The 27,351-nt window shown below is 36.4% G+C and overlaps 1 protein-coding gene across 2 annotated transcripts in view; it reads right to left on the reverse strand.

The window, feature by feature from the left end:
- Window positions 1-3,754: 3,754 nt before the first annotated feature.
- faf1 (Fas (TNFRSF6) associated factor 1) overlaps window positions 3,755-27,351 on the reverse strand; it is a 127,195-nt gene continuing 103,598 nt past the window's right edge. For both annotated transcript variants that reach the window (XM_065248490.2, XM_065248489.2), the window contains exons 17-19: window positions 26,518-26,595; window positions 22,916-23,131; window positions 3,755-4,465 (exon numbers count right to left, since the gene is read on the reverse strand). In XM_065248490.2, coding sequence (XP_065104562.1) covers window positions 4,382-4,465; window positions 22,916-23,131; window positions 26,518-26,595 — 378 coding nt within the window. In that variant the 3' untranslated portion in view covers window positions 3,755-4,381. The remainder of the gene's footprint in view (window positions 4,466-22,915; window positions 23,132-26,517; window positions 26,596-27,351) is intronic.

Here is a 27,351-nt window from a genome sequence, read left to right on the forward strand (position 1 = left end):
TCAACTCTCGACGCTCAGCGCCGAGCGCGGAAAAACCGCTGAGCGCCGGTTTTCAGCGCGGAAAAAACCCGCTAGCTGCTGGCTTATTTGAAAAACGCCGAGCTTCCATTGGAAACAATTGAAAACATGCGCCGGCCGCGGGCGTAAAAGTTTTGGTGTACACAACCCCTAAGTGTTTTCAGCAATATAAAAATAGTCTCTGGTATCCCCAGAATGTGTCTGTAAAGTTTCCGCTCAAAATACACCACAGATCTTTCATTATACGATATTGAACATGGCCATTTGTGGCTGCAATGAAAAATGCACTGTTTTTGTGTTGTGTTCCTTTAAATGCAAAGAAAGTTTCTGTTCCCCTCCCATATGCAAAGTAGGGGATAGAGCGCTTACACGTGTGCTATGGACTACATCATAACATGAGTCTCTGCCAGAAGGTTGAATTACACGCTCATAAGGCGGAGTCTGTGAGCGGTCATGAGTGGGGCGTTATCAATGTGACATCACATTGATAGGGGATCTCCAACAGCCTGTTTTGTGTGACTGTTGCCGTTTAAAAGAGATTACACAAAGAAGAATAGAAGGATTTGTATAATAACTGGATGTTTCTGCACAAACACTGGTGACTCATTTTCTGCTCAATAATGTTAAACATTCATTTATGTTGGAGATTTAGAAGAGTTTGCTATTTTTTAGTTTTGTGGCTACTGAAAAGTGTAGTGCCTATGTAAGCTGCAGCCTTATCATATCAACAATAACTGTGTAAAGTTAATGCCAACACTGAGCTCAGTTTCTTCACACTTACATACGCATGAGTTACATGTGAACACAAAATAATAAACACTATTTAAAGTAAAACAGTAGTTTTAAGTATAGTGTACTTAAATATTAAATACAATGAAATATAAACTTTTAAGTTTGGAATAATTGTAATTTATAAATTTACTTAACATTTTTGAGGTGGTTTACGGTAATGTTTCCACAAAAGTTCTGTGAACTTGTCGGGTTTTAAAGTGAAGTAGTTTCACAAAAGCCCTTAGACTTAAACCCCAATGTATAGACGGTTTCAGCAGTAACAACATAAACAAGCGGCTGTCGTGGTCCGCACGTAACTTCCGGTAAACTCCGCTAATAATAAATAACAACAAAGTACTTTAAACGTAGTTTATTTATATAACAAGCAAAAAAACAACACATAGATTACCTAGGAAACCAAAACATTTGTTTTTTTTCGACGAGGCATTTGTTCAAGAGATCAGTTTAGCAACTAGTCAGACCATTAAAAAAACGAAACCGGAAGTAAAGTTCAGATCCAGATGTGTATCACGTGCGTCCGATGAAACCGTCTATACAAGAAAATAGAAGCGTTTACATTTTAAGCATGCTCATTTTGAGGCTTTACCAAACACAGAGGTGATTTCAGAGAACTGTTACCTGACCAATGTTGAAGGATCACAAGAAAGCTATAATTTAGTTTGTTGTCACTTTGAACAAGCAGTTTTTCTTCTTTGTTTGAAATAAATACTGAACGCATTGACCACAACACAATGTATGAGTTAGTTTGATAACATGCACTCTCAGCAGTGGGTGGGAAAGAGGCAGAATGATTCAAGTTTTCTCAGGGCAAATCATCTGTGGAGGAATTACAACTCGATGCACACATTAAACATTCAAATTACTTGCGTGAGAATTTTTCCAATTTGTAAAAACACTATGATAAATAAATTTCCTCAGTTCCTCTTGCAGTTACAGTATATAAAACAAATGAAGTGCGTCCTGTTTTCTTGTAAATAAGCTTTTTTATCAGACTGTTAAAGGATTCTGCAAGAAACTGGGATTTCTGTATGACCTGAGGCAGGAATTTAGCAGATTTGAAGTTAAAGTATTTAATGAACGTACACTCTAAAAAATGCTGGGTTAAAAATGTCTTGGGTCAAAAAAGGACAAACCCAGCTGTTGGGGTAAAATTACTTTCAAGGACTTTCCAGGTCCAATACCCTCAAATTGAAGGACTATGTGGGGACACATTTCAAGTGAGAGCAAGGTTACATCGTGTTACCTTTTAAGATACATTGTTACAGTTCCCTTTTGAGGGAACTCACTCTGCATCACTGTGTTGACACTTTGGGGACGCCTCCAGGGGTAAGTGCATCTGAATGTGTATATCAAATTCAACCAATGGTGAGGCTTGATGACAAAAACAGGATGACACGGGAGCCAGGAAGTATATCGCTATTTGAAATATTGCCAAAGACGGCGTTACCGGGACGCAGGAAGTATGGCAAGGGAGACGCAGAATCTCGTTCCCTTCTCAGAGAACAACAGTTGCATACGTAACCAGAGACGCTTTCATTTGTCAAACAAAACTATGCAAAAAAGCATTTTGGTATGAATCAACATTCGCTTACAGAAGATATAAGCATTTAAAGTGAACAGTTTAGCATGTGTGGTTAAAAAAATCTAGTATTTTTACGATATTATCCTACACTACACAGGGAATATGGATTTTTTTTTAAGAAAACTTCTTGCATGAAATAGATTCAAGCACTTTCAATGACCTGTATCTATGAATGTATATTTTCAAAAACTTTAGGGCCTTGAATTTTCCCCCCAAATTCACAAACTTTCAAGGATTTCAAGGACCCATGGGAAGCTTATTCCTGTTAATATCCTCATTTCATTTTTGATGAAGCTGCGATTTAGAGACTTTTGCATCTGAGCTCCTCAAACTTTACATTGTGACTGCAAGTTGAATTTGTCAGGATCACTTCAATAGCTTTCAAAATATTAATCTAAATCCACTATAAATCATCTTGAGATAACCGGGATCAATGAGATATCTCAAACACTGTGAAAACATCTCAAGCACATTGTCTTTTCTCATTAAAACTTCGAAAGCTGCAAAGAAGTTCATTAAGATTTTAATTTCAGAGCTGAATGGGGAAAATCATCCGCAGATAACACTGAGAATAAATTATTTCAAACTTTATTTGTTCTTCAGTACGCCTGTGACAACACCACTGCTGTTGTTGTAGCATTCAGTTTAGTCCTACAGTTTGTGTCTGGGTCTGAACAACGCTATCTCATGGAAAAAATTTGTACGTATTTTATGAGCCATTAGCATACATAATCCCAGTTAAATAACATTTATGTTAGAGCCGTTTTGCATAAGATGCAAAGGAGATGTTTGTAGTATTCATGTGCTGTCATTTCTTCATTGAATCAAAAGCCTAAAACATCCCACAACCCTGACTGAAATAACCTCAGACTGGAAAAGAATTTCCTGAAATATGATTGGTGGATTGTAACAGCCCTCCTTTCTTATGATGTTAAAGGAACAGTTCACACAAAACCAAATTATTTACTCACCTTCATGTTGTTACGGTCCCATTTATTTCTCACATAAATTAGCACTTGAAGCTCTTTTTCTCCGATTATAATGAGACTGATGCTTTAAAAAAAATTATTTAAAAAAATGTCAAAAGCACCAAAAAGTACAGTAAAAAGTCTGTATTTAGTGTAGCTACATAGAAAAAAGTACCAATAAAATACTTAAAGATTTCTTTTGTGTTTCAAAAAAGGAAGTCATTTGGTTAGAAACAACATGAAAGTCAGCAAATAACAGATTTGATTTTTTGGGTGAACCATATCCCAGCTGACAGACAGGACCTCCATTAGAAAAATCCTACCTCCTCCTAATATAAAGCGGTCATGTTTAATGACCTAAAGTTCAAAATATAAATTAGAGTGGCAAGACACGCATGTTCATATAGTCTTTATATAATGTATATCAACCTAAATCTAATACAGCATCAAACTTAAAAAGGGAAAAAGAAGGAAAATAAACATAAGGAGTTGATATTAAAACCAAGTATGATGGGTGTCAGGGAGAAGCTGGGCTCAGATGAGTGAAAGGCTGTCCAGGGCCACGCCGGGAGCCTCGGTGAGGGTAGGGGACTGAAAATGGTCCAGCGTTCTCCAGGAAATGTCTCTTTGTTTCGCTTTTCTTTTTTTGTCTTTTTTTAGTCGATATTTTTCGTTTCAACACAAAACATGTCTAAGAAGCAGCCATATCGAGAACACAGTCCTTGTGTGTGAGGCTGGCTTTGTTAGACTTCCACACCTCTGCTTGATTTTTTCGGTTATTTTACATATCTTGGGTGAAGAAAGAACATTACACTGCAGTCATGTGAGGAGAATGTGTTTATCCATGTGCTTGTGAAGGCCTCGGTGTGCATAAAATGTACACTCAGCATTCAAATACAACGCACCGTGTGTGATAGTGTGTGTGAGGGCTCGTGTGTGTCTGGTCGCTGTGGACATCATGCTAAAAGTTCTTTGCTTATTCTGCTTTTCCGGCATTCCGGGGATCTCTCCAAAGGGGTTCTTACTCTTTGGCCTCCAGGAACAGGGTCTCTTGAGGAAAGAGCTTTGCATCCATCAGACTCGACGCTGGGTCTAACTGTGTTATCTGGGCGGAGACAAAAAAAAAACAGAGAGCCGTTTAAGTGGACACATCATGAAAATCTGACTTTTTTGCTATAATTGGGTCGCCAGTGCTTCTATCAACCTAGAAAAAGAACAACGCAGTAACTTTGTTTTGGTAAACTATTCCTTGCAAGCATGTGAAAGCTTAAGTCATTCAGATTTCGCTTCTGTTGTGACATAGAAAGCAGGTCTTATTACAATAATAACAACCCTTAATCTGCACTATCCAACCAGGGCACTGCCATTTATAGTGCAGACAGAGAGATAGATAGAGAAAATATTTGACAGCACAACTGAGTTTCAATTTCATCAAACCACCATTATGGTGATCAGTGTTTGCATTTCATCAGCTCATTTGGGTGATTCTTGCAAAATTAGAAAATAAGAAGCATACAGTAAAAACATCTCTTCATGTACTATTTGGCACATGATTACATCATACAAACCAATTTTGTTGTTTTTCCACATTTAAGGAGAAAATTTTCATTACAGCAACATGTCTGTGACTGGATTTGGGTTCTTTGACATGGAAATATTTATAATTAAAAAATGTAAAAAATAAAAAGCTTCAGTGCATGTTATACTAAAAACATTTACAGTAAAGAAACATGTGGTATTTGGTGATCATTGGTAAATGTAGAGACAATAATAAGAAATATAAATGTGTCCAAGACCAATTTTCTCATCCTCCGCAACAATTCTTAATCATTGTTTAAGCCCTCAAGGAACTAACATTTAAAAAAAAAATTTGTTGGAAGGGACATAATTGACTGTGACACTCAAGATGGCTACCAGGTAAGCAGTTTTTATTTTTTTCTCTCCAGATAAAAGTTAAAATTTTGTTTGTCAAAGTACCTAGACAACTTTTTAGTTCTCATTACCAGAACATGAGTTTGTAAATGCATATATTTAATGTAATATATCATGTTGCGGTAATGATACTTCTTGATAATGATAATCTAAAAAATGTAAATAATTCTTTAGGAAATATTTTTTAAATCCTCTAAAAATAATGGTTATAGTAAGTTCAGACCTTAATCTTATGTGCACAAAAAATTGGCTTCAAGGGCTTATTAAAAATTCTGATGCTGGCCACCATCTAAATCTGGATTTTGTGAGAATCACCAATTTTGGATTTTAAAGGACACCCAAATTTTTGCTCACACCTACAAAGTGGCAATTTTAACATGTTATATAATAAATTATCTGTGGGGTATTTAGAGCTCAAACTTTACATATGCACTCCAAGGGACACCAAATACTTATTTTACATCTTAAAAAAGTATTTTGACATGTCCCCTTTAAAGGTGCAAAGCTTGAAATTAAAATGTAAACTGGGTAAGCTACTATGTCAGGCCTCAAAAATGCTAGGCGCGTAGGTTCTTGTCACATAACCTGCGGTGCGCTTGTGGCATTCTGAAAAGTTGAAATGTTTTAACTCGATGCGGTAGAGACGCCACTTTCATTATGAGTGCGCATACCGCGCGCTTACATTTGAAATAACAAACTTGAGCATGCAAAAGATGCTATGCGTGAACGGCCTCTAGACTGTACAACTTTACTGTTAAAAGAAGAAGTTGGATCAACTTAAACAATTACTTTACAATTGGTTAGGCCTTAAATTGATTTTTTTTCAAACCTAAATTTTCTCACTTTAAATTAAAAATGTTTCAATATTTCAGGTGTTACAATGTAATTTTTTTAATTTTAAATTTTCTCACTTCAAGTAGAAAAAACTTCAGATTTTAGGCACTACCAATTTAAGTAATTTGTTAAGTTGATCCAAGTTTTTACAGTGTATTGGATGAGGTGTGTGGGCTTAGACTCGTCCTCCTAAACTATGCGATGTGTGGGGTCTGGCTGTTTAATGTCATCGCTTAATGCTGTAATGTGATAATGTCCTCGTGTGAGGTACGTGTCCTGTTTCATTTCGAGGTAGCTGCCGTTTTGTTATCCCAAATGGACCGATCAAAACCACTCACAATAGTTGTGCCACAGTGATGGGGTGAGAAATTCAGAAACTCATCAGCTAGCAACAATTTCGCTACCAAAACACATTTAACTGGCTTTCACCACGTGACATTCATGGCGACCGGACATTAAGGTCTGATCCTTGTCTCAGGTGAGGAGCGGCGAAAGCTTACGTAAGCGGCTTGAGAGAAAAGGCAAGCGGGAGATGATGGCGGCATTGTAGTGAGCTAATAGAAGTAAGTTCTCCTGTTACACGGGGCCTTTACTCACACCTGGGTGTCCTTGCACAGCACAGCCATGCCGCTCAGCACAGAGGCTTAACTGCAACCTGGTGACAGGGGCTCTGATTAAGGACTTTTCTGTGCTCTGAAGACCCCTTTAGGTCTCCCTGCTTGTAATTAAAACACAGAGCTGAAAGCAGCTGGGCTGGAAGGTCACAGGGTCGGTGAAAAAAGCGAACATATCGGGTAGACGTTGCTAGATAATAAAAAACGTACAATCTTACAAATACTGGAAAACATACTGTGTCGATTTAATGCATACAAAATATCATTATGTGTTATTTATGCTGTGTGTTATTTATGTTTAGTGTTGTTTGTGGTTGTTTATGGATGTTTGTATATTGTGTGTGCTTTTTATATGCTATGGACATTTGTATATTGTGTGTGCTTTCTATATACTAATGGACGCTTGTATGTTGTGTGTGTTTTTTTGTATTTGGACTTTGAGTCTGTCAATAAAGATAATAATAATATATACACACCATAAAAAATATGCATCATTTTGTCAAATCAAATATTTTTATGTAAATTTTACTTATAAAATTGAGTTCAACTATTTCAAATTTAATTTATAAGTTATGTCAACTTTTTTAAGCCAAATCTTAAAATATTAGGCTGAATTGACTTGCAAAACCAAGTTGTTTTAATTCCTGCTGCAATTTTTACAGTGCATTATTGTAAAAAAAATTATATAAAATATCAGAATAAATATTTAAAGGATTCTGTGGAAATTTATGATGAAATAAAACATAACAAAAAGAGAAAAAACAGAAGAAAAAAATAAAGAAATATGAGGGATGTTTTTTTTTTTAATCAATTCACTGACACTACAATGTAAAAAATGCAGCATTTTTGTCAAGTCAACATATATTTTTAGGTTAATTTAATTTACAAAAACAAGTTGAAATAGTTTAACTTAATTTTTTAAGTTGTGTCAACTTATCGCAGGTAAAAACCTAAAATAGTACTGACTTGAAAAACCAAGTCGTTTTAACTTCATGCTGCATTTTTTTAAGAGTGATTTGTGATCTTATATTTACAATTATGGACATTTTATCCGAAGCAACTTCAAGTGCATTAAAGGGATAATTCACCTAAAAATGAAAATAACGTAATTAATGACTCACCCTCATGTCGTTCCAAACTCGAAAGTCCTCCGTTCATCTTCTGAACACAGTTTAAGATGTTTTATATTTAGTCCGAGAGCTTGTTGACCCTTCATTGAAAATCTACATACGGTATACTGTCCATGTCCAGAAAGATAATAAAAACATCATCAAAGGAGTCCATGTGACATCAGTGGGTCAGTTAGAATGTGTTGAAGCATCGAAAATACATTTTGGTCCAAAAATAACAAAAATTACGACTTTATTCAGCATGGTCTTTTCTTTCACGTCTGTTGTGAAGTGCATGCGCAAAACTAAAGTCACGTGACTGCAATGGCGCGGATGACGTACAACGCAGCTGACGTGTTATCTGGTGCGCCCCAGCTGTTTTTTTGTGCGCCCGGGCTTTGTTAACAGTCTGAGGGAGACGCACGCTGTAAAAAAAACTGCAAACATGTCTGAGGATAACACGTCATCTGCGTCACTGCAGTCACGTGACTTTAGTCTCCCGCATGCGCTTCACAACAGACGCGGAAGAGAAGACAATGCTGAATAAAGTCGGATTTTTTTAATTTTTGGACCAAAATGTATTTTCGATGCTTCAACACATTCTAACTGACCCACTGATGTCACGTGGACTACTTTGATGATGTTTTTCTCAGGGTGAACAAGGGTCAACAAGCTCTCAGACTAAATATAAAATATCTTAAACTGTGTTCAGAAGATGAACGGAGGTCTTACGAGTTTGGAACGACATGAGGGTGAGTCATTAATGACATTTTTTTCATTTTTGGGTGAACTATCCCTTTAAAGCTACTGCATACATTTCTTTTTAAATATGTAGATCGTACCCATAACCTTTGCATTGCTGATGCATGTGGTCTACCTACTGAGCTACATACTATTGATAGTATGGCACCAGAGAGTTCAAACTGTATTTTAACCTGAAATATTATTTCGGGGTTCATAACACGAACCAATAACGTTCTCAGGTAAGGGGATCATTACGACACACCTGATGTGAAGAACCGCACTGATCGTTCTCAGTTCAGGGTGAAAGCATCTGGGGCACCTTGGCGGAAAGTGGGGGCAGATATCACACCAACTCCAGCACATTAGCTCTGTTGCCCCAAACCTCATTTTAGTGTGTGACTTGTGCCTTTTGTTTCGTAGTCTGACCTGAAGGCACAGGAGAGGGGGCAGTACCCGATAAAAAGAAAGAGAGAGAGAAGCTCGCAACAGGGGCATGATCCCCTACGGTTCTTTCACTGGAGTGCTTAACGAAAACTTAAAATGGAAACGAACTCTAAACCTGTTATAACACCCCAGCATCAGGTAGAAGTAAATGAGGTTTGGGGGTGACGCAGGTGTGTGTGCGCGTTTGTGTTGATGACTGTTCTCTTTTGATAGGGAAAGGAGAGAAACAAGGTGACACTCCTATATAGAAGACAGATGCCGCGGGTGATTGTTTACATTGTTATCCAATTAACAGACCATAAGAGGAGAAGCATCTGTCAACAAACAAAGCTGTTGTTTTCCTCATCTCAATCGTCGTCTTTCGCTCATTTTCCATTCTCTCGCTCCCTCCCTTTTTCCCGGCACTTGTTAGTTTTTTCTTCGGGACCTTCTGTTCGGTCGTCCTGAATTAAATTAGACTTCTCTGTGCAACACTGATTGTGGCAGTGTTTCTAACACCCCGTCGGCTGACACGTACACACAGTCATAAAATTAAAGCTTGATTAAAACTCCCATTTTAACTGCAGTACCGCCTTCTTTCCAAAGGAGGACATTAAGATCGAATGAATTCAAACGTGCCTGGGTGGTGTGATCTTCACTGGTGAAGAATGCGCTCTCCGACGCCCAAAGTAAACAGAAGAAAAGCGATCATTTGAAGGGTGAGACGACTCATATCGTTGTAATCCTGAAGAGGTTTATTAAAGCAGAAGTGGCCGTGTGATGGAGGAGAGGGCCGTGCGGCTGTTTTCTTTGGGCCTTGATGATGTTGATGGCAGGTAATCTTGTTAAACCCTTAACACACTCATCTTCAACGGCCCCACACACTCATCAAACAAACACAGGACAGCCGCCCAAGATGACCGGAGGAATAAGGGCAAAAGAGCAAGATGTGCCCCTCCAAAAGTAAAGTGCTACTCGACTTCTAAACCTTAAAGTTAGCGGTGACCTGCACACCAAATACTACAAAAATGTAATTTTGTCGTTGGGCATGCGAAATTGCTTATGATCAATGGTAGTTTTAAAAAAGGTATACAAAATTAAGTTTTGTAGACAAACAACATCTTTGCCACATTTTGTCAAAAATGTATCAAGCTTCTTTTTTAAATAATAAAATACGTTTGACTCTAGACCACAAAACCAGTCATAAGTTGCACATGTACAGTACTGTGCAAAAGTCTTACTGTGGGTTCACACCAGATGCGAGTTCAACGTTTTGCGCGAGTGGATTACATACAAGTCAATGCAAAGACACGATTGCGTTATTGTCCTCGCATGGGGTGATGCGAATAACGCATTATGGGTGGCGCGTTTGCCGCAAAAACATGCGCTATTTGCCTCAAACGAATTTGCATGACAAAATTAGCATGACAAAATTTGCATGACACGAAGTTAAATCCCCGGAGTAATTTTAGAGCGAGTAACGCAATGCCCCGCATTTGGTGTGTACGTAGCATTAGGCCACCATGCCAGACTTAGATTTGTTGTTTTTGCAATGTTATAGTGATCATACATAATTGTTTCTCAGTCTCTTTAATAGATTACATCCAGAAAATACAGGAAATGTGTGTATAGTATTAAAAACTTTATAAAAATGTGTCAAGTTTTTAGGCTAAACTCCCCTTCCAATTAAGCAGGATCTCTTAAACCTAAATAAAATTAAATCCAAATTTTCAACGCTCAAGATGTGTTTTGTGCCAAGAGTTTAGGTCACCCTTTTCTTTTGAAACGCATAGAGAAGCTACGGTAGCTGCCACAGCACAAACATGTCATCATCGGAGACAACTTATCAAACAAAGTTTGTCCGTTAAGGGCTTCTGTAGAAACATGGCGGCACAAAATGGCGACTTCCATATAAAGGGACCCGCAGTGTATGTAGATAAAAATGTCTAATTCTAAGGTAATAAAAGCATAATGGTTCATTTTGTAAGGTCTTTATATACCCTTGATAATATAGTTATGTATATTATATTGTATTTCTGTCAAGAGACTTTCTTAAAGTTACACACTACACCTTTAAAACTTCTAAAACAAAAAGTCTGGTGGTGGTGGTGGCCTAAGATTTTTGCACAGTACGGTATATTTGTAGCAATAGCCAGCAATACAATGAATGGGCCAAAATTATAATTTTTTTATGCCAAAAATCATTAATATATTATGTAAAGATCGAGTTTCATGAAGATAATTTTGTGACTATCCTACCGTAAATACATAAAAAAGTTATTATCATTGGTATTTGTGTTGCTAAGGACTTAATTTGGATAACTTTAAATGTGATTTTCTCAATATTTCGATTTTTTGCACCCTCAGAATCCAGTTTTTAATAATCATGTCTTGGCCAAATATTATCCTATCCTAAAAAACCTTAAATACGTTATGGAAAGCTTACTAATTCAGCTTTCAAATGATGTACATCCCACCCTTATGACTGGTTTTGAGATCCATGGTCACAACTCGAGGCAGTTGATTTATTTCGGCTTCAGTATTTAAATAAAAAACAGTGCAGCTGGAGGCAAAATTGAACGGTTAGTGTATTACCGTGTTTCCTGTGAAATTTGATCAGTACTTTTAGATGTATAATAAAGAAAAGTAATTAGCGTTACCGACTGTACTGTGTACATTTGTACAATAAGACTATTTAAAAAGTCCTCTCCCCCTCCAGGAATTAATACAGAGAAAATAAATTAAAAGCTGAATGGTATGTTTTACTTGCAGTAAAACATGGTTTACTGATGTCATATGCAGCTGCCAGTTTAGTTTAATTAATTTCATTATTAGTTTACTTAAGGATTAGCCTGATCAATAACACAGTACAAACTCATTAAAATGACAATACAGAGTTTCATCGTAAAAGCAGGTGTATGTTACCAGGCCCAGGCAAAGGCATTATTATCATTTTAAACACACACATGCTTTAAGAAAGGCCCGGCTTCCGAATCACGCAGTCAAAACGTTTAAAGTAAACTAGTAATAAACTCAGCTTTGGTGCTGGTTGGTTCTGTCTGAGACTTGTTTGAATTGAGAGTCTACGCTTCAAAAGCCGTTCAAATAAATATTGCTGTTCATTAGCATTAATAAAAGAACTAATAATACGAGGAAAATAAAGAGCTGACACGCAAGAAGCGGTCTCCCAACAAACCAACAGAAAAAGGAAAAAAATATACAGCTGAAACAACACGTTTCTAATGAACCCATTTATAGGTCTCCACGATTAATTAAAACCCAATAGCCAGGTCTGTGTTCGAGCTGTGTTGTGGAGTGTTTATTTGGCCAATTAGGAAAGCGGTGGGAGATCATTATCTGCCTGCAGGAGCGCGAGGGCGTTAGCGTTCGCCATGCTGGAGTAAGACTCTGCTAAGGGCCGGCCGAAGGCGGGGACCGAGGGGGGAGAGGTTCTCCACCTCTGGGGAGAAGTCAGTTCTGGCTCCCTGCTTGTCTTTAGCGTGACAGCGGGGGTCTGAAGGCAAGAAGCCAACATAAATGCACAGACAGGCCATTGCGCTGATGAAGTGGCGCATCCAAATGGCTCTCTGTGGGTTATGCAGACCCATATTATACAGCATTGGAAACACATATACTGATGAAAATTCAATGCACTGTAAGTTGCTTTGGATTAAAGTGTCTGCCAAATGTATAACTGTAAACTGCTTCAGGACCCAATGCGCAGTGGGACACTGAAATTTTTGCACAAAAGTATCCTAAGTTACAATTAAATTGTAATGTTGCACTACATCTAACTATAAAATTAACTTAAAATAAAAGGCAATATTAGAAGAACACAATAATTCACCACATAAAAACTGTTTTGCGCTATTGCAAGCAAGTATTTAAAGTCACATAGTATTTAACGTGCCACATTTTACATTAACATTGATCATATTCATCTTCAACCTACTAGGTGACAGGTGAATGTGCATTAAAATACAACAGTCTCTCCAAAATAAAAAAAAATAATGTGGAAAACTTTAGTTATTACTATGGTAAACTATAGTTAATTGTAGTATAACTTGGTATATTATAATAATTACTACTGTTTATTAATAAAATTAATTTTTGGTCACAATAAAAATACTAGGGCTGCATAACAATTAATTGTGATTAATCGTTCGTAGAATAAAAATATGTCTACATCATATATGTTTGTGTACTGTGTATAATAATTATGTATAATACACACACACACACATGCATGTATATATTTAAGAAATGTTTACATGTGTATATACATTTGTACATTTATATTACATATAAATACTAAATATATATATATATATATATATATATATATATATATATATATAAAAATACTAAATATATATAGTTTTTTATATATATAGTTTTATATATATATATATATATATATATATATATATATATATATATATATATATATATATATATATATATATATATATATATATATATATATATATATATATATATATATATAGTTTTATGTGTCTGTATTTATATAAACATAATTATTATACACTGTACACAAACATATATGATGTAAAAAAAAAATTTATTCTGCAAACGATTAATCATTATGCAGCCCTAAAAAATACTGCAGTTAACTTTGAGATTTACTAAAGTAAACTGTACACATTTTTTTTCAACCTAGTGCTGGGTCAAAAAGGGATGAAACCAACAGTTGGGTTAAATTAAAAAGTTTATCTTTGACCCAACAATAGGTTCAAACAACCCAGCATAAGTTCAATTACAAACCTACGGGTTGGGTTTCAACCATTTTTAACCCAACGCTGGTTCAAAAATAACCCAGTCTTTTTTACAGTGCAGTAAAATTCCTAGATATTGTGGTTTGCGAACCTTAACATAGTAAATATTGAAAGTATACTACAATATTTATTATCAGTTCATTATAATTAAGCAATAAGGTACAGCACTTGCCTCGAGTACCTTATTGCTTTTATAAAACGGTTACCACACAATATTAAAGTAAAAAAAAATTAGTGCAACTTTCATGAAGTTAAATCAATAAAAGCATTCCTTCCGCTAGAAAAAATAGTCCCTGAATGCAAACAACAACATGGAAGCTCAAATAAAAACAACAAACTGCTCTCAGACTTTGTCTCATTATATGTTTATGTGTTGCTAAGGGTGTTGCTAAGGGCGCAGTGATATTAAATAGAACCGTTGGGTGAAGCGGTCATAGCAGTGTTTTATTGTGAATAAAGCACACCTATTGACCAATCAGAATCAAGGATTGGAACTAACCGTTTTATAATTAATATTACAGAATAATATAAAGATACACTCTCAAAAAAAGGGTACAAGAAAGTACAAAAGTTGTCACTAGAGCGGTACCTTTTAAAAAAGCAAACTTTTGTACCCCAAAAGTGCATACTGGTACCAAAATGGTACACAGTAGAGTGATTCTCGCAAAATTAGACTTATGAGGTGTCATGAAACATTTTAATAAAAAAAGTAAAAATGCAAAGTAAGAAAAATAAGAAGCATACAGTTACAAACTTCTCTTCATGTACTATTTTGCACATGATTTCAAATGACATCATACAAACCAATTTTTTTTTTTCACATTTAAGGGGAAAATTTTCATTACCGCAACGTGTCCATGACTGGATTTGGGTTCTTTGACATGGAAATATTTATAATTAAAAAAATCTAAAAAATAAAAAGCTTCAGTGCATGTTATCCTATAAACATTACCAGTAAAGAAACATGTGGTATTTGGTGATCATTGGAAAATGTAGAGACAATAATAAGGAATATAAATGTGTCCAAGACCAATTTTCTCATCCTCCGCAACAATGTTCAATCATTGTTTAAGCCCTCAAGGAACTAAAATTTTCAAAAAAAAAATTAGTTTGAAAGGACATAATTGACTGTGACACTCAAGATGGCTACCAGGTAAGCAGTTCTTATATTTTCTCTCCAGTTAAAAGTTGAAATTTTGTTTGTCATAGTACCTAGACAACTTTTTAGTTCTCATTAGTTTGTAAATGCATATATTTAATGTAATATCATGTTGCGGTAATGATAATTTTAGATAATGATAATCTATATATTAGATAATCTATCTATATAGTTATAGTAAGTTTAGAAAAAAATTGGCTTTAAGGGCTTTTTAAAATTCTAATGCTGGACACCTTCTACATCTGGATTTCGTGAGAATCACCATATTAGGACTTTTTTAAATGGTACTGTCCCAGTGACAACTTTTGTACCTTTTCCCCCCGAGAGTGTAGTATATATTAACAAATAGCAATAAACATAAATAATGAATAAACACTTTCCCTGTCGTCTGCCAACCAACCCAGAAACCAATCACAAATTGAGAACCAATGTTATACAACCACACCACACGAGACACTGGGTAACTGTTCCTACTTCAGATCTAAAAGATGTGCTCACGTTGGAAACTGGCTAACTTTAGCTGATTAATTAAAAAAAATAAAACACAAAAAGAACAGCCTCATCAGATGACTGGAGATCTTCTGAGCGCTGATGCGAGGAGCTATGCGACTGTGCCATAACATTAATGAGAGTTATGAATAGAAAGCTGCTTTCTAATCCTCCCTTCACGCTCTCGTTCAGAAGAGTGCAGGTGCATTGAATCCGTCCATCAAAAGGAAAGAAAAGAACAAACAGCTCACAGACAAACACAAACCCTCGCAGGCCGCAAATGAAACAAAAGCCTACAGACACTTGTTCCATCTCTCTCTCTCTTTTTAAACTCCTCTGTTTAATCACTCTCTTATTGCTGGCAATTATCTTGGTTTTGGATGCGAGGGGGGAGGAAAGAGAGAGAGAAGGAGAGAGAGAGAGAGAGATGAAGTTTAAACATTTGTGCAGAATTACAAATGCAATAGTGCTCATGGCCTAATCCTGTGGGAGGGATAGAGCGAATCTGTGGCAGAGATGATTTTAATTAGAAGTGAGAGAGAGAGAGAGAAAAAGAGAGAGGGAGAAAAGATTAAACTCAAGTACTGTAGTCACAGTCACAAACACAGCCTGTTTTTCCTGCTTTTCGTCTCCATCCTTTCCTTGAGACGCATTTTACATCTTCGCTTCAGATTTCCAAACAGAAACGTTTATGAATTGCATTGCAACATGCAAGGTGATGTTTGTTGGGGTAGTGAATGTTTGCAAGCATCTGCTGAAGTATTTAAGTGAATGTACCAAAATCTAGTGAGCTTCTTCATTGCTGCCTATAGCAGCATCCTAAATAATGTAACCTTAGAAGTAAATAAGGCAGGGAGGCAGTGTTATAGTAGCTTAGTTGGTAATGCATTGTGTTAGCACTGCAGTGCAAAAGGTCATAGATTCGATTCTCAGGAAACAAACATACTGACATACAGATTAAAATGTATTGCTTAAATGCTTTGGATAAAAATGTCTGCCAAATGTATACTGTACAGCCTACATATCCAACAGCATCCTTTTAAACACACTGAACAGAAAACGTCTACATATTTGTTACGCAGACTCTAAAAACCCAGCTGAAGTCATACTTTTATCATACGTTTTTAAATTCTGTGTTAACACTTTACTTGAGGGGCTGTTCATTAGACTGACATGACACCTTCATAATCGTGACATAAAGAAGCTTTTATGCACATTTATGACAACTGTCATTAAATGTCATTTGTTCAATTATGTCATTTTTAATGCAAACATGACATTGTTTGAATTGTCTTTTTATTATGACAACTTGAGATAAACCAATACATCATAACTTGTTATAAATCTGTCATAAACATGACATAGCAGAATAATTATCATAATCTTTATGGGTTAACATTACCTTAAACTCATTTAAATGTCATTAAGTGTTAATACTCTTTCAAATAATTTAAAATACCGTAATGAAATGCAACCGACACGTCACAAAATTATATTTAACTTTATGTGCACAATAGATAAAAAACTGACAACTAACAGAACTTGTTCTTTCTCACACAGAGGGTTCTGACATTTTCTGACATAGAAGAAATACCTAACAAAACATTTAATTAATTAAATTAATTAATTACTTTTATGTAATTAACTGTTTTTGCAGCGATATGAACACATGCTGCATGGCATTATTGTACTGTTTCATTTAATTTTATGTGAAATCGATCTCCAAATGCAATAAAATATTATTTTATTAATTTTAATTATTAGTATTATTACTGAATGATTGATTTGATTTCTTAAACACATGGAGGAAACATTTAAAAAACATGAACTGAATAATATTCATGATGTAGTATTAACACTTAATGACATTTTAAGGACAGATTATATTTGTACCACTGTAGTTGTTGAGGTCAAGAAAAATAATTATGACGTTGTTATAAAACTATTTGACAGAATATTAACACTTATCTCGTCTATGGCGGTGAAAGAGTTATCTCGTCAATTAAGAGAAAACACTTCCCCACCAATGACGAGATTTTCCATCTTTCCGCAATACCGCTATTATACACCGCCCTTCAGCAACTTTTTAAACCCGGAAGTATTGCCCTATGGCAAGTGGCTGCATGTCTGTTTTAAAGATCGCTCTGAATGGGATCTCTATGAAAAGTCTGTCACAAAAATTGAATTATCTCTGCTTTTTGCTCAAAATGTGGTGTTTTTGAAGAAACCTACCCATATTCAAAAGCTGATTACAAAAGAACAACTGAAGGTAGGATGAAACGTTTTTTTTTGTTTGAAAGCAGAGGGTCTGTTCTTTCATTTGGTATATTGTATGTTTATATATTTAAAGAAGAACATTTTCTGGAAGCCATCAAACTTTGGTGAAAATCATGAAAAACGCTGGTGCTGGCTGGCAACTTTTTAAAAAAAACGCTGGCGGTGAAAGAGTTAATGACATTTTAATGACAAATTCAATTTGTATCTGGTAAAAAGTTGTCAGATAATTATATCCATATCGTCGTGCACGCCGAGTTGCATCGCCGTGATACTGTTGCTTCTTTAACTTGGTCCTCCATAAGTGCGACCAAAGGAGAAACAACAATGACAATAGGGTTTTCATGTCCCGACTTCATAGCGACCATCGGAGCTAGCTGATAAATTAAACTTTTGCCTGAATTCTCCAGCGGCAGCCATTTAATTGTAAACAGATTCAACACACGCGCTCTTTGGTGACGTGGTTGATTACGTTACTGTTGACAATTTGATTGGTCGACCAGCTTTGGGTTTCACATAGTAGCTCCTCAACAGAGAAACCCCAGACCGATCTTCCCATTCTCAAAACGTTGTGGGCGGGGCTAAGATCGGCTGGCACCCAGGCTATCATTTAACTGAATAAGGTCAATGTAAAAGTCTAACTTTTATAATAGATTATGAGATTTTACCCCAGGACAGGGTCACAGCTACGCAGGTGATGCAATTCTGTAATAAACATACATTTACACTACTGGAAAAAACTTTTTACTCGTCTTTATTTATGTAGTTTCTTTTACACATTACAGAATAACTCGTCCAAACTGTGGCATAAGACAAATGTAACTGTGGGAATTATGTTGCTGAATAAAAGCATCCAAAGTAAATCAAAACTGTTTTTTTCATCTGAAGTGCAGTCACTCTTTGCCTAGAAATTGCATAATTGTACTACACTCAAACGGTGTTTTTGTTTTTAGAGTGTAGTGTTATTTTTTATCATTAAGCTTTTTGAAATTTTACCTTAGGATTCATTTTAAAGAATATTGAAGGACTTTTAATCTGGGCTCCTTTTGGCTGCTTTTCATTCTATATTCAGTCCAAGTCATCTTTTCGATGTAAACGTTTTGTTTTCTAATGACAGAAGTTAATCACAGATATATTTTTGTCTACAAAAGTAATTTCAAGCATTTAACCATACGGCTTTAGATTAAATGATTTTTAAGATCATATTTAACATTTCAGTCAAGTGTTTTAAATGTTTTTGACCGGTAGGGTAGCACACAGAAATGTCACACCTTTATTTTTAAAGCTAAAAATCAGTGTTGAATGTTCATATTCAACATTTTTTTAGTTTAACCAGCTTGAGTTTGTTGCAGAGCATTCAGTCAGTGCTGCTCCAGCATTTAGTGAATTTGAGGTATCATATTTAAAAAACAAACTTAGTGTCAAAAGCATCTCAATGATGGTCGTAAATTGCTGCTTATGGAGACGGATTCCAAGGTTTTGGAACCAAGCAAAGTGTTTATGTGAACAAAAATTGTGCTATGCATTTGTGTGTGTGTGTGTGTGTGTGTTTGTTGGTCCCCAGAGGGTTAAGATGACATGCTGTTTGGGCAGGCCTGCACACATCTCTTGATTAATGGAAAGCCCATTTCTGTTTCCATGCTGTTAATTAGTCAGATTGTTAAGAGCTGTGCTTGTTATCTACCTGCTGCAAAGCGTAAAAAACGCACCACTTTAATGACAGTGTTCACACTTATGCACACAAACACACACAGGGGACACAACTGCTGACTGTATCCGAAGTAGCCAGTGCACTTTTCCGCATCCGAGGATCCGATTATTGTTCCGCATATCATTTGTGCGTTCGCAGACGGATGTAAAAATATAAAATACACAAGAGGAAAAGAAATACTAATTAACCAGGCATGGCTTTTAATTAATGTGCAGGTGTACAGTACATACACACACACACACGGACAGACACACAAATGGATTAAGATGAGCAACAAACTTCTGCCACACACTGGGATTAACTAGCCAATTATACACTCTATTTTTCCTGCTGAGCTGTAACACTCACACACACTCACACAAACTCTCTCACATGTACACACACACACACACACACACCGCAGATGGACAGGAATTAAAAGATATTCACCATCAGTGGGGATCTAGTCTAATATCAGTCATGTTCCAGCGTGGGGAAAGATGCCCACACAAAATATATTGAAAAGGAAGGAGGGAGACTGTGTGAACACTTATATTACAAAACTAATAGCTGTGATTTGTGTGGGGTTGTGGTCAAGAGCAATGCCATTATAATGTCAGTGTGCTAAACTAGTGATACCTTGGGAACAAATATGTTGACAAAATATCACCAGCAATGCATGACAACACAACGTAGGGGTGAGCGGGGCCCAAACTAACGCAGGGTTAATTGTAACGTGGCTACTTTACATATTTCTACAGGGCTGAGCAATCTGTGCTTTTGGCCATTTTCTGTTACTGTCAGAAGATGATCTCCTTTGAATTTGCAAAAAGTTTTAATGCGTTTTGGTTAAGATATAAATCTTCGTCTTGTGATCACCAAATCCAACCTTATATTATTTAAATTATATAATAATAAGATTGTCTTGTTACCTAAAACATTAAAACATTTTTACACAGCGGGATAAGTTGTAACACAGTGTTACAATTAAGCCTCCAGTATACAATGATAATGGAAACAATGTAAATACTATTCAACAAAATGATAACTGTTAATACAATATCAGGGGAAATAAGTCATAATTATCATTTTTTGCCTTAATTGTGAAGCCCTTTCATAAAAAAATTAATTCTATTTGCATTAATGCATAATACAAGGATGGTTAGATGAAGGATCATGGATGGATGAATGTGTGGATATATATCTATTATAGGCAGATATACAATATCCACCTTTAGTACAGTATATAGACAGAATTTTATTGAATTATTTGTCTTTAAAGGGGCCATGGCATGAAAATCTGGCTTTTTCCATGTTTAAGTGCTATAATTGGGTTCCCAGTGCTTCTATCAACCTAGAAAATGTGAAAAAGATCAACCCAATAACTTAGTTTTGGTAAAGCATTTTCTGCAAGCATGTGAAAAAATGGGTCATTCAAATTTGGCTCTCCTTATGATGTCATAAGGAAATCTTATTATAATAATACTCCCCCTTAATCTGCACTATCCAACCACGGCAAAGAGAGAGAGAAATAATTGACAGCACTATTGAGTTTCAATTGCAACAAGCCATTGGGATCAGTGTTTGAATTTCATCAGCTCAAAGGACACACCCAAAACGTTTGTACTCTGGGGACACCAAATATTTATTTTACATCTTTAAAAAGTCTTGTGATATGGCCCCTTTAAACTAAATTTTCTAGCAGGTGTTACAACAAACTCTCTGTTTGTTACAATTAACCCCACCTATGGGCTAAGTTAACGTTTGCACTCCTGTCACTTTCGGTGTAATTGTACAATAACGGTAGGTCGCACAAACAAACTTTGTCTTCATTTGTAACAGAGATGTGTGTGTTGATTGTGTAAAAAAAGAATTAATCTAATTTGAATATTATTTGAATGATTAAGCCAAAACCAAAAAGCATTAGGTTGTGCCCCACTCTCCCCTATTACGAATTAGCTAATTTGAAAACAATTTGATTATAATGCTTTCTATGCAAAATAAAAGTAAGAGAACTACAAATAAATAACTATTGTTTTCTAATAAAAGCTAAAAGGTTTCTTGTTTTGATAAGGGGTTGGAAAAAAAGATTTTCTCTGGTTTTGTTATATAGTAGGTAAAGTTTAGTAACCATGTTGTTTACCATTTTCATTTCCTACAAATACCATGGTTAAACCATTGCTACTGTTGTAAGACAATAGTTACAAAACCAAATATGTGACCCTGGATCACAAAACCATACTGTAAGTAGCATGGGTATATTTGTAGCAATAGCCAAAAATACATTGTATGAGTCAAAATTATAGATTTTTTTTAATGCAAAAAACATTAGGATATAAAGAATATATCATATTTCATGAAGATATTTTGTAATTTTCCGTAAATATTATAAAATTTATTATTACTAATATGTGTTGCTAAGGATTTAATTTGGACAACTTTTAAGGGGATTTTCTTAATATTTCAGGGCCCGTTTAGACACCATGCACGATATTTGTTTATTATTTTTAATGTGTGACGCTAAAATCTTTTTTTGGTGGGGCCAGTGAAAATGTTGGCAGGGCAAGTAAAAATCTGAACCAATAAATATAACAGCCAAATATTGCCCTATCCCACTCAAAGCCTATTTATTCAGGTTTTAGATGATGTATAAATCTCAATTTAAAAAAATTGACCCTTATGACTAGTTTTGTGTCCAGGGTCTCATTTGTGTTTGGTTGTATAGTTTTAATACAGATTAAACCGATATAGTGTACTCTCTCTTCACAGGAATGCCATAGAAAAAACATTAGTTTTTAGAAACATTTGTTTCTCAAAAGAACCATTCACTAAAACTAATGTCTTTCTCACAGTTTTCTAATTTAAATAACTGAAAGGTTCTTTGGATGTGAAAGGTTCTTCGTGGAACCACGAGTGTACAGCAGGGGCGTAGCCATGAGGGAGCCTGGGTGGGCCTTGGCCCCCTCATTTACATGTCTGCCCCCTCAGATTTCCAATTGCTTCAAATAAAATAAATAAAATAAGAAAATGTTGATTTCTTAGTCTGATTGACAGCTGTTTTCAAACTTGATTGGATTAGCTCATGTCACGTGTTGTTGTGCGTAACTTATGCTGCCATCTTTGCATGGGAGTTCATTAATATTTGGTGACAATGGCAGCTGGCGCGCAAAGTACAATATTACGCTTTTTCAAAAAAGCACGAAAAGATGAACAAGAAGGAGAAAATGTGCCATCCATATCATCTGAGTCTACTTCATGTTCACCTGAAACGGTGAAGTAAATATGCTGTTTTAAATGTGTACAGGTGTTAAGCTGTTTTATTTAAAGGTGTTAAGATATATATAGAGTTGCCCCCTCATTTTAAAATGGGACCCCCCAAAAATAAAATTCTAGCTATGCCCCTGGTGTACAGTAATTACAATGAGCTTGACTTGAAAAAATTAATCTATAGTATGTTGCCATTGAGCTAGGCAATGTGTGCATGAACTCACAATTCTGCGTGGAAAGGTAGTGAGCAATTTGAACTCGTCGGTTGGGTAGCCCTTGGAGGCGATGAAATCGAACAGCACCTGGAGTTTGCAGTTGCTCAGGAATCGCCTTTCCAAAAACTCGCCGCTAGGTGTCCTGATGCGGAGTTTGCTGATTGGCTCCCCCTCCTCTTCCTTGGGCTCTGGCGGCAGGGCCTGCTCCAATGAGAGACGGATCGCCTGCGTAGGGGACGGCAAAACAGTAACAGAGATTACACAAAATTATCTTGAAACAACAAGCATCCTCTTCCGACCTTACAGCTAATAAATTATTAATAAAATAACTACAAAGAAATATGAATATTTGCTTATTCAAGTATAAAAACCCACTCTAAGCAAGTTGTGCGTCAAGGGTCCTAAATTTAGCACTTCAGCTTAATCGCTGGGACTAAAAACAACAACAACAAAAAATAACATCTTTCCATTTTACACGTCATAGAAATATCACACTGTAATTTTCTCCTCGTGAGCGACAGAAGGAAAAAACTAAAAGAGATGAGAAGGGGGTGAGAGGTAACATACGCAGATCAAAGAAAACGAGAGGAAAAGAGAGAAAGAGCGAGAGAGGTGAGGGAATTGCGTCGTCTCCTGTGACACGGAGCACGACCCGCTGCCTCCTGTGGGCTTTTCAACTCAAGCTTGTTGTTCCTGTTGTGACACTGGGCAGCATATGCTGTGACAAAACATGCAGGCTTTATTTACACACCATAATGCAATTATATTTCATCAAAGTGTACAACAGTAGCTCATTAGCAGCAGGTGGCTTGTGTGAGCGCGTGCCGGCCCCGCTCCCTTAGGCAGGGGCCGAGTGTAAAAAGCCCTCTGGGGGACGAACGGCGTCTCTCCGCAGCCCTGCTCGGGATGCATGTGTGCATGCATGTGTCTGTGTGTGTTTCCTGGTCCCTGCGCACAAAGGGCACGAAGGAGCATCCTTTTCAGTGCCTTAAACAAACAGTGTGTGTGTGTGTGTGTGTGTGTGTGTGTGTGTGTGTAGCACCTGACGGGAGAGAATAATGACATCACCACTCCCCCACTTCCTTTTATACTCGCCGCCACAAAAGAGTTCGAAATCACAGAAAGCACTTCCCCTTTTCTCCTCCTCTATACACGTCCCTCCAGCGTACCTATTGTCACGGCGGACCTGCCGAGGTGCTGCGGTTTGGGCGTGTGCGTTCGCTTGGATGGACTCCAGGTGGAGAGCATCTCTACTGCCTTGTTTACACACACACACAATGTCACCGAATCGATGCATCGGACAAAACCGCCACATCCGCAAATACGTCCAAACTGTAACAGCTGTTGCACACCTCGAATATCTCCCATCTCTTCCTGGTGCCGTTCACCCTTGTACTATACGACTTGTCTTTGCTAATCTAATCCTTTGTCCTTCAAGAGTGAGCGATTGTGTGTAAACCCAAACCGTGTCCTCTATGACAGCACAGACAGGTCTGTCGTGTCATAAGGTCCAACAGGTGATCTCAGTGGCAGCTTCAAATGCGTGACTCCATAACTTTCATAACACGGGGGATTGAAACAAATAACAGTCGCCTGGAGTTCAGTGCAGCTGATCTTATCAGTATACAAGTCTGCGTGTTTTCTCTGTGTGCTCCCCTTGGGCTTATTACAGAGAGCAGGTGAACAACTTTAGACCCTGCTCTCATTAAAACGCACGACTACTGCTGAGTTAACATCTCACACACAAATAACACGCACACAATAAGCGCATCTGACACAATTACCTCGCCTGTGGGCCGTCTTTGTGTTTACCTCGGCACAATATGCCTTATATTAAATGCTTTGTCCGTGGCGAGCGTTAAATGAGCTAATGTGAGCTATTGTAGGGTATCGTATGTTGGAAAGTCTATACACTGTAGCCTACACGCCACATAACTGATGTGAATAGTGGGGCCTGAACGAATGACAAGCTTTTGTTGAGGCTTGTTTGTGACAAATTGTCTTAAACTGCTTCACCTGAACAGGGCTGCTTAATATTTATTGCTAAATAAACAGACAATAATCTGGGCTGTCGGGTTATCAGCTAAATGTTATGAGCTGTGTGTTTTGTGTGTTTGAGAATGAATACATTCTGCACTGTGAACTTGCTTTAGAAAGAGTGCTCGACGCTGTAATAAAACACACCATCTGTAATACATTTGAATGTTAATATGGCATTGTATTGTGCACATGCACCGATCGGATGATAGTGAAGGGTAATATTTGCTCAGTCCTACGTCTACAGGTGAGATTTAACTCTCCGTGACACTTTTGATGGAGTCTTTGTCAGTGTGTCAAGGCTTTGACGTGCACCTGTCGTTTTGTGCAGCTTTTTGTACAGGAATAAACGCAAACGCCACAAAGTCGTGCGGATCGCAAATATGCATGTCATTTGTGTAACAATGCAAACGTTGTTTCATAAGCATGGTTGCGAAAGGACATGAAGATTTATGATTGTCATTGCTGTTTGTCTGGAAAGGCATTAAATCTCATTTCTAGAAACATATTAATGTGCGTGAAACAAGCACCAATATAGTTTTTATGTTGAGGAAAAAGTGATTTTTAGTGTTTGAGGTGATGTTTTGGTTTTTTCTCTTATAATAAAAAATAAAATAAAAACTTAAAGGAAACTCCACTTTATTGAAAATGTGCTCACTTTCCAGCTCCCCTATAGTTAAAATTTTGATTTTTATCGTTTTGGAATCCATTCAGCTGATCTCTGGGTCTGGCGGTACCACTTTTAGCATAGCTTAGCATAATCCATTGAATCTGATTAGACCATTAGCATCGTGCTAAAAAATAACCAAAGAGTTTCGATATTTTTCCTAATAATCAAGGACTTTTCTGCCGTAACATGGCTGCAGGAGGCGGAAAGATATTACGCAGCGAATGAAAATAGTCCCCTACGTAACTTTTAATAGCAGAGGACTATTTTGGGGCACTGTGTAATTTCATTGCGCCTCTTGAAGCTATGTTACGGCAGCAAAGTCCTTGATTATTACTCCAGAATGAGAGTATAGTTCCTAGCCATATCTGTCTAGAAAATCGCAACTTTTAATTTTCCGTCAGTCTTAGTACACGATGCAACTACAGAAGAGTCAAGTTTTAAATAGAAAAAATATCAAAACTCTTTGGTGATTTTTGAGCACGATGCTAATGGTCTAATCAGATTCAATGGATTGTGCTAAGCTATGCTAAAAAGTGGTACTGCCAGGCCCGGAGAACAGCTGAATGGATTCCAAAACGGTAAAAATTAAATGTTCAACTCTAGGGGAGCTGGAAAATTATCATATTTTCAAAAATAGTGGAGTGTCCCTTAAAACAAACAGTTAATATTAATAGTGTTCGCACACAAATCTCCAAAGTTTCACTGGGAAACAGGTAGGCAAACAAGGAAGCCAGTGCATTTCTGTGTAATCCTGTAATTTAAGATGAAAGGACCCTGATCAAATAGCCTGTGTCACGCTCTATTCAAAATATCTTTAGTCGTTCCAAGCTTTTCCTGGAATCATCATAAGTGCTTGTCATATAAACCATGCTACTGAAACAGTCACCACTGAACCAAACCTCACCTCTCGTTCCTCCTCCTGTTCTTTCCTCATTTGCTCCTGACGGACTTGCTCCGCCTCCTCTCGCTCCTGTGCTTCCCTCTATTAAAAGCAGTAACAAATAACAATTATTAAGAGCATACACTGCAAAAAATTATTTTCAAGAAAAAAATTCTTAGTATTATTGTCTTGTTTTCAGTAAAAATATCAAAAAATTCTTAAACTAAGATGAGCAAAACGACCCAAGAAAATAAGTCTAGTTTTCAGACCAAAAATATCAAATTTAAGTGATTTTGTGCATAAAACAAGCAAAAAAATCTGCCAATGGGGTAAGCAAAAAATAAACAAAGCAAGCAAAAAAATTTTTTTCTTAAACAATAAATTCAAGAAAAATTCAAGAAAAATGCGCTTACCCCATTGGCAGATTTTTTTGCTTGTTTTACGCACAAAATCACTTAAATTTTACATTTTTGGTCTAAAAACGAAACTTATTTTTTTGGGTCATTTTGCTCATCAAGAAAAAAGCATCTTAATTTAAGATTTTTTAGATATTTTTACTGAAAAACAAGACAAAAACACTAAGAATTTTTTTTCTTGAAAATAATTTTGGCAGTGTACGCACTGAAAAAATTACTTTCTTACTTAGTGTTTTTGTCTTGTTTTCAGTAACAATATCTAAAAAAAAATTAAGGTGTATTATCTTGATGAGCAAAATTGACTTAAATTTTAGACAAAAAATATAAATCAAGTAAATTTGTGCTTAAAACAAGCAAAAAAATAAAAAATCTGCTAATGGAATAAGAAAACATTTCTTGAAATAGGTTTATTTTTTTCATAAACATTTAAATCAAGAATTTT

This window comes from Paramisgurnus dabryanus, chromosome 11 (assembly GCF_030506205.2).
Source record: "Paramisgurnus dabryanus chromosome 11, PD_genome_1.1, whole genome shotgun sequence".
In the NCBI taxonomy this organism is placed as follows: domain Eukaryota; kingdom Metazoa; phylum Chordata; class Actinopteri; order Cypriniformes; family Cobitidae; genus Paramisgurnus; species Paramisgurnus dabryanus.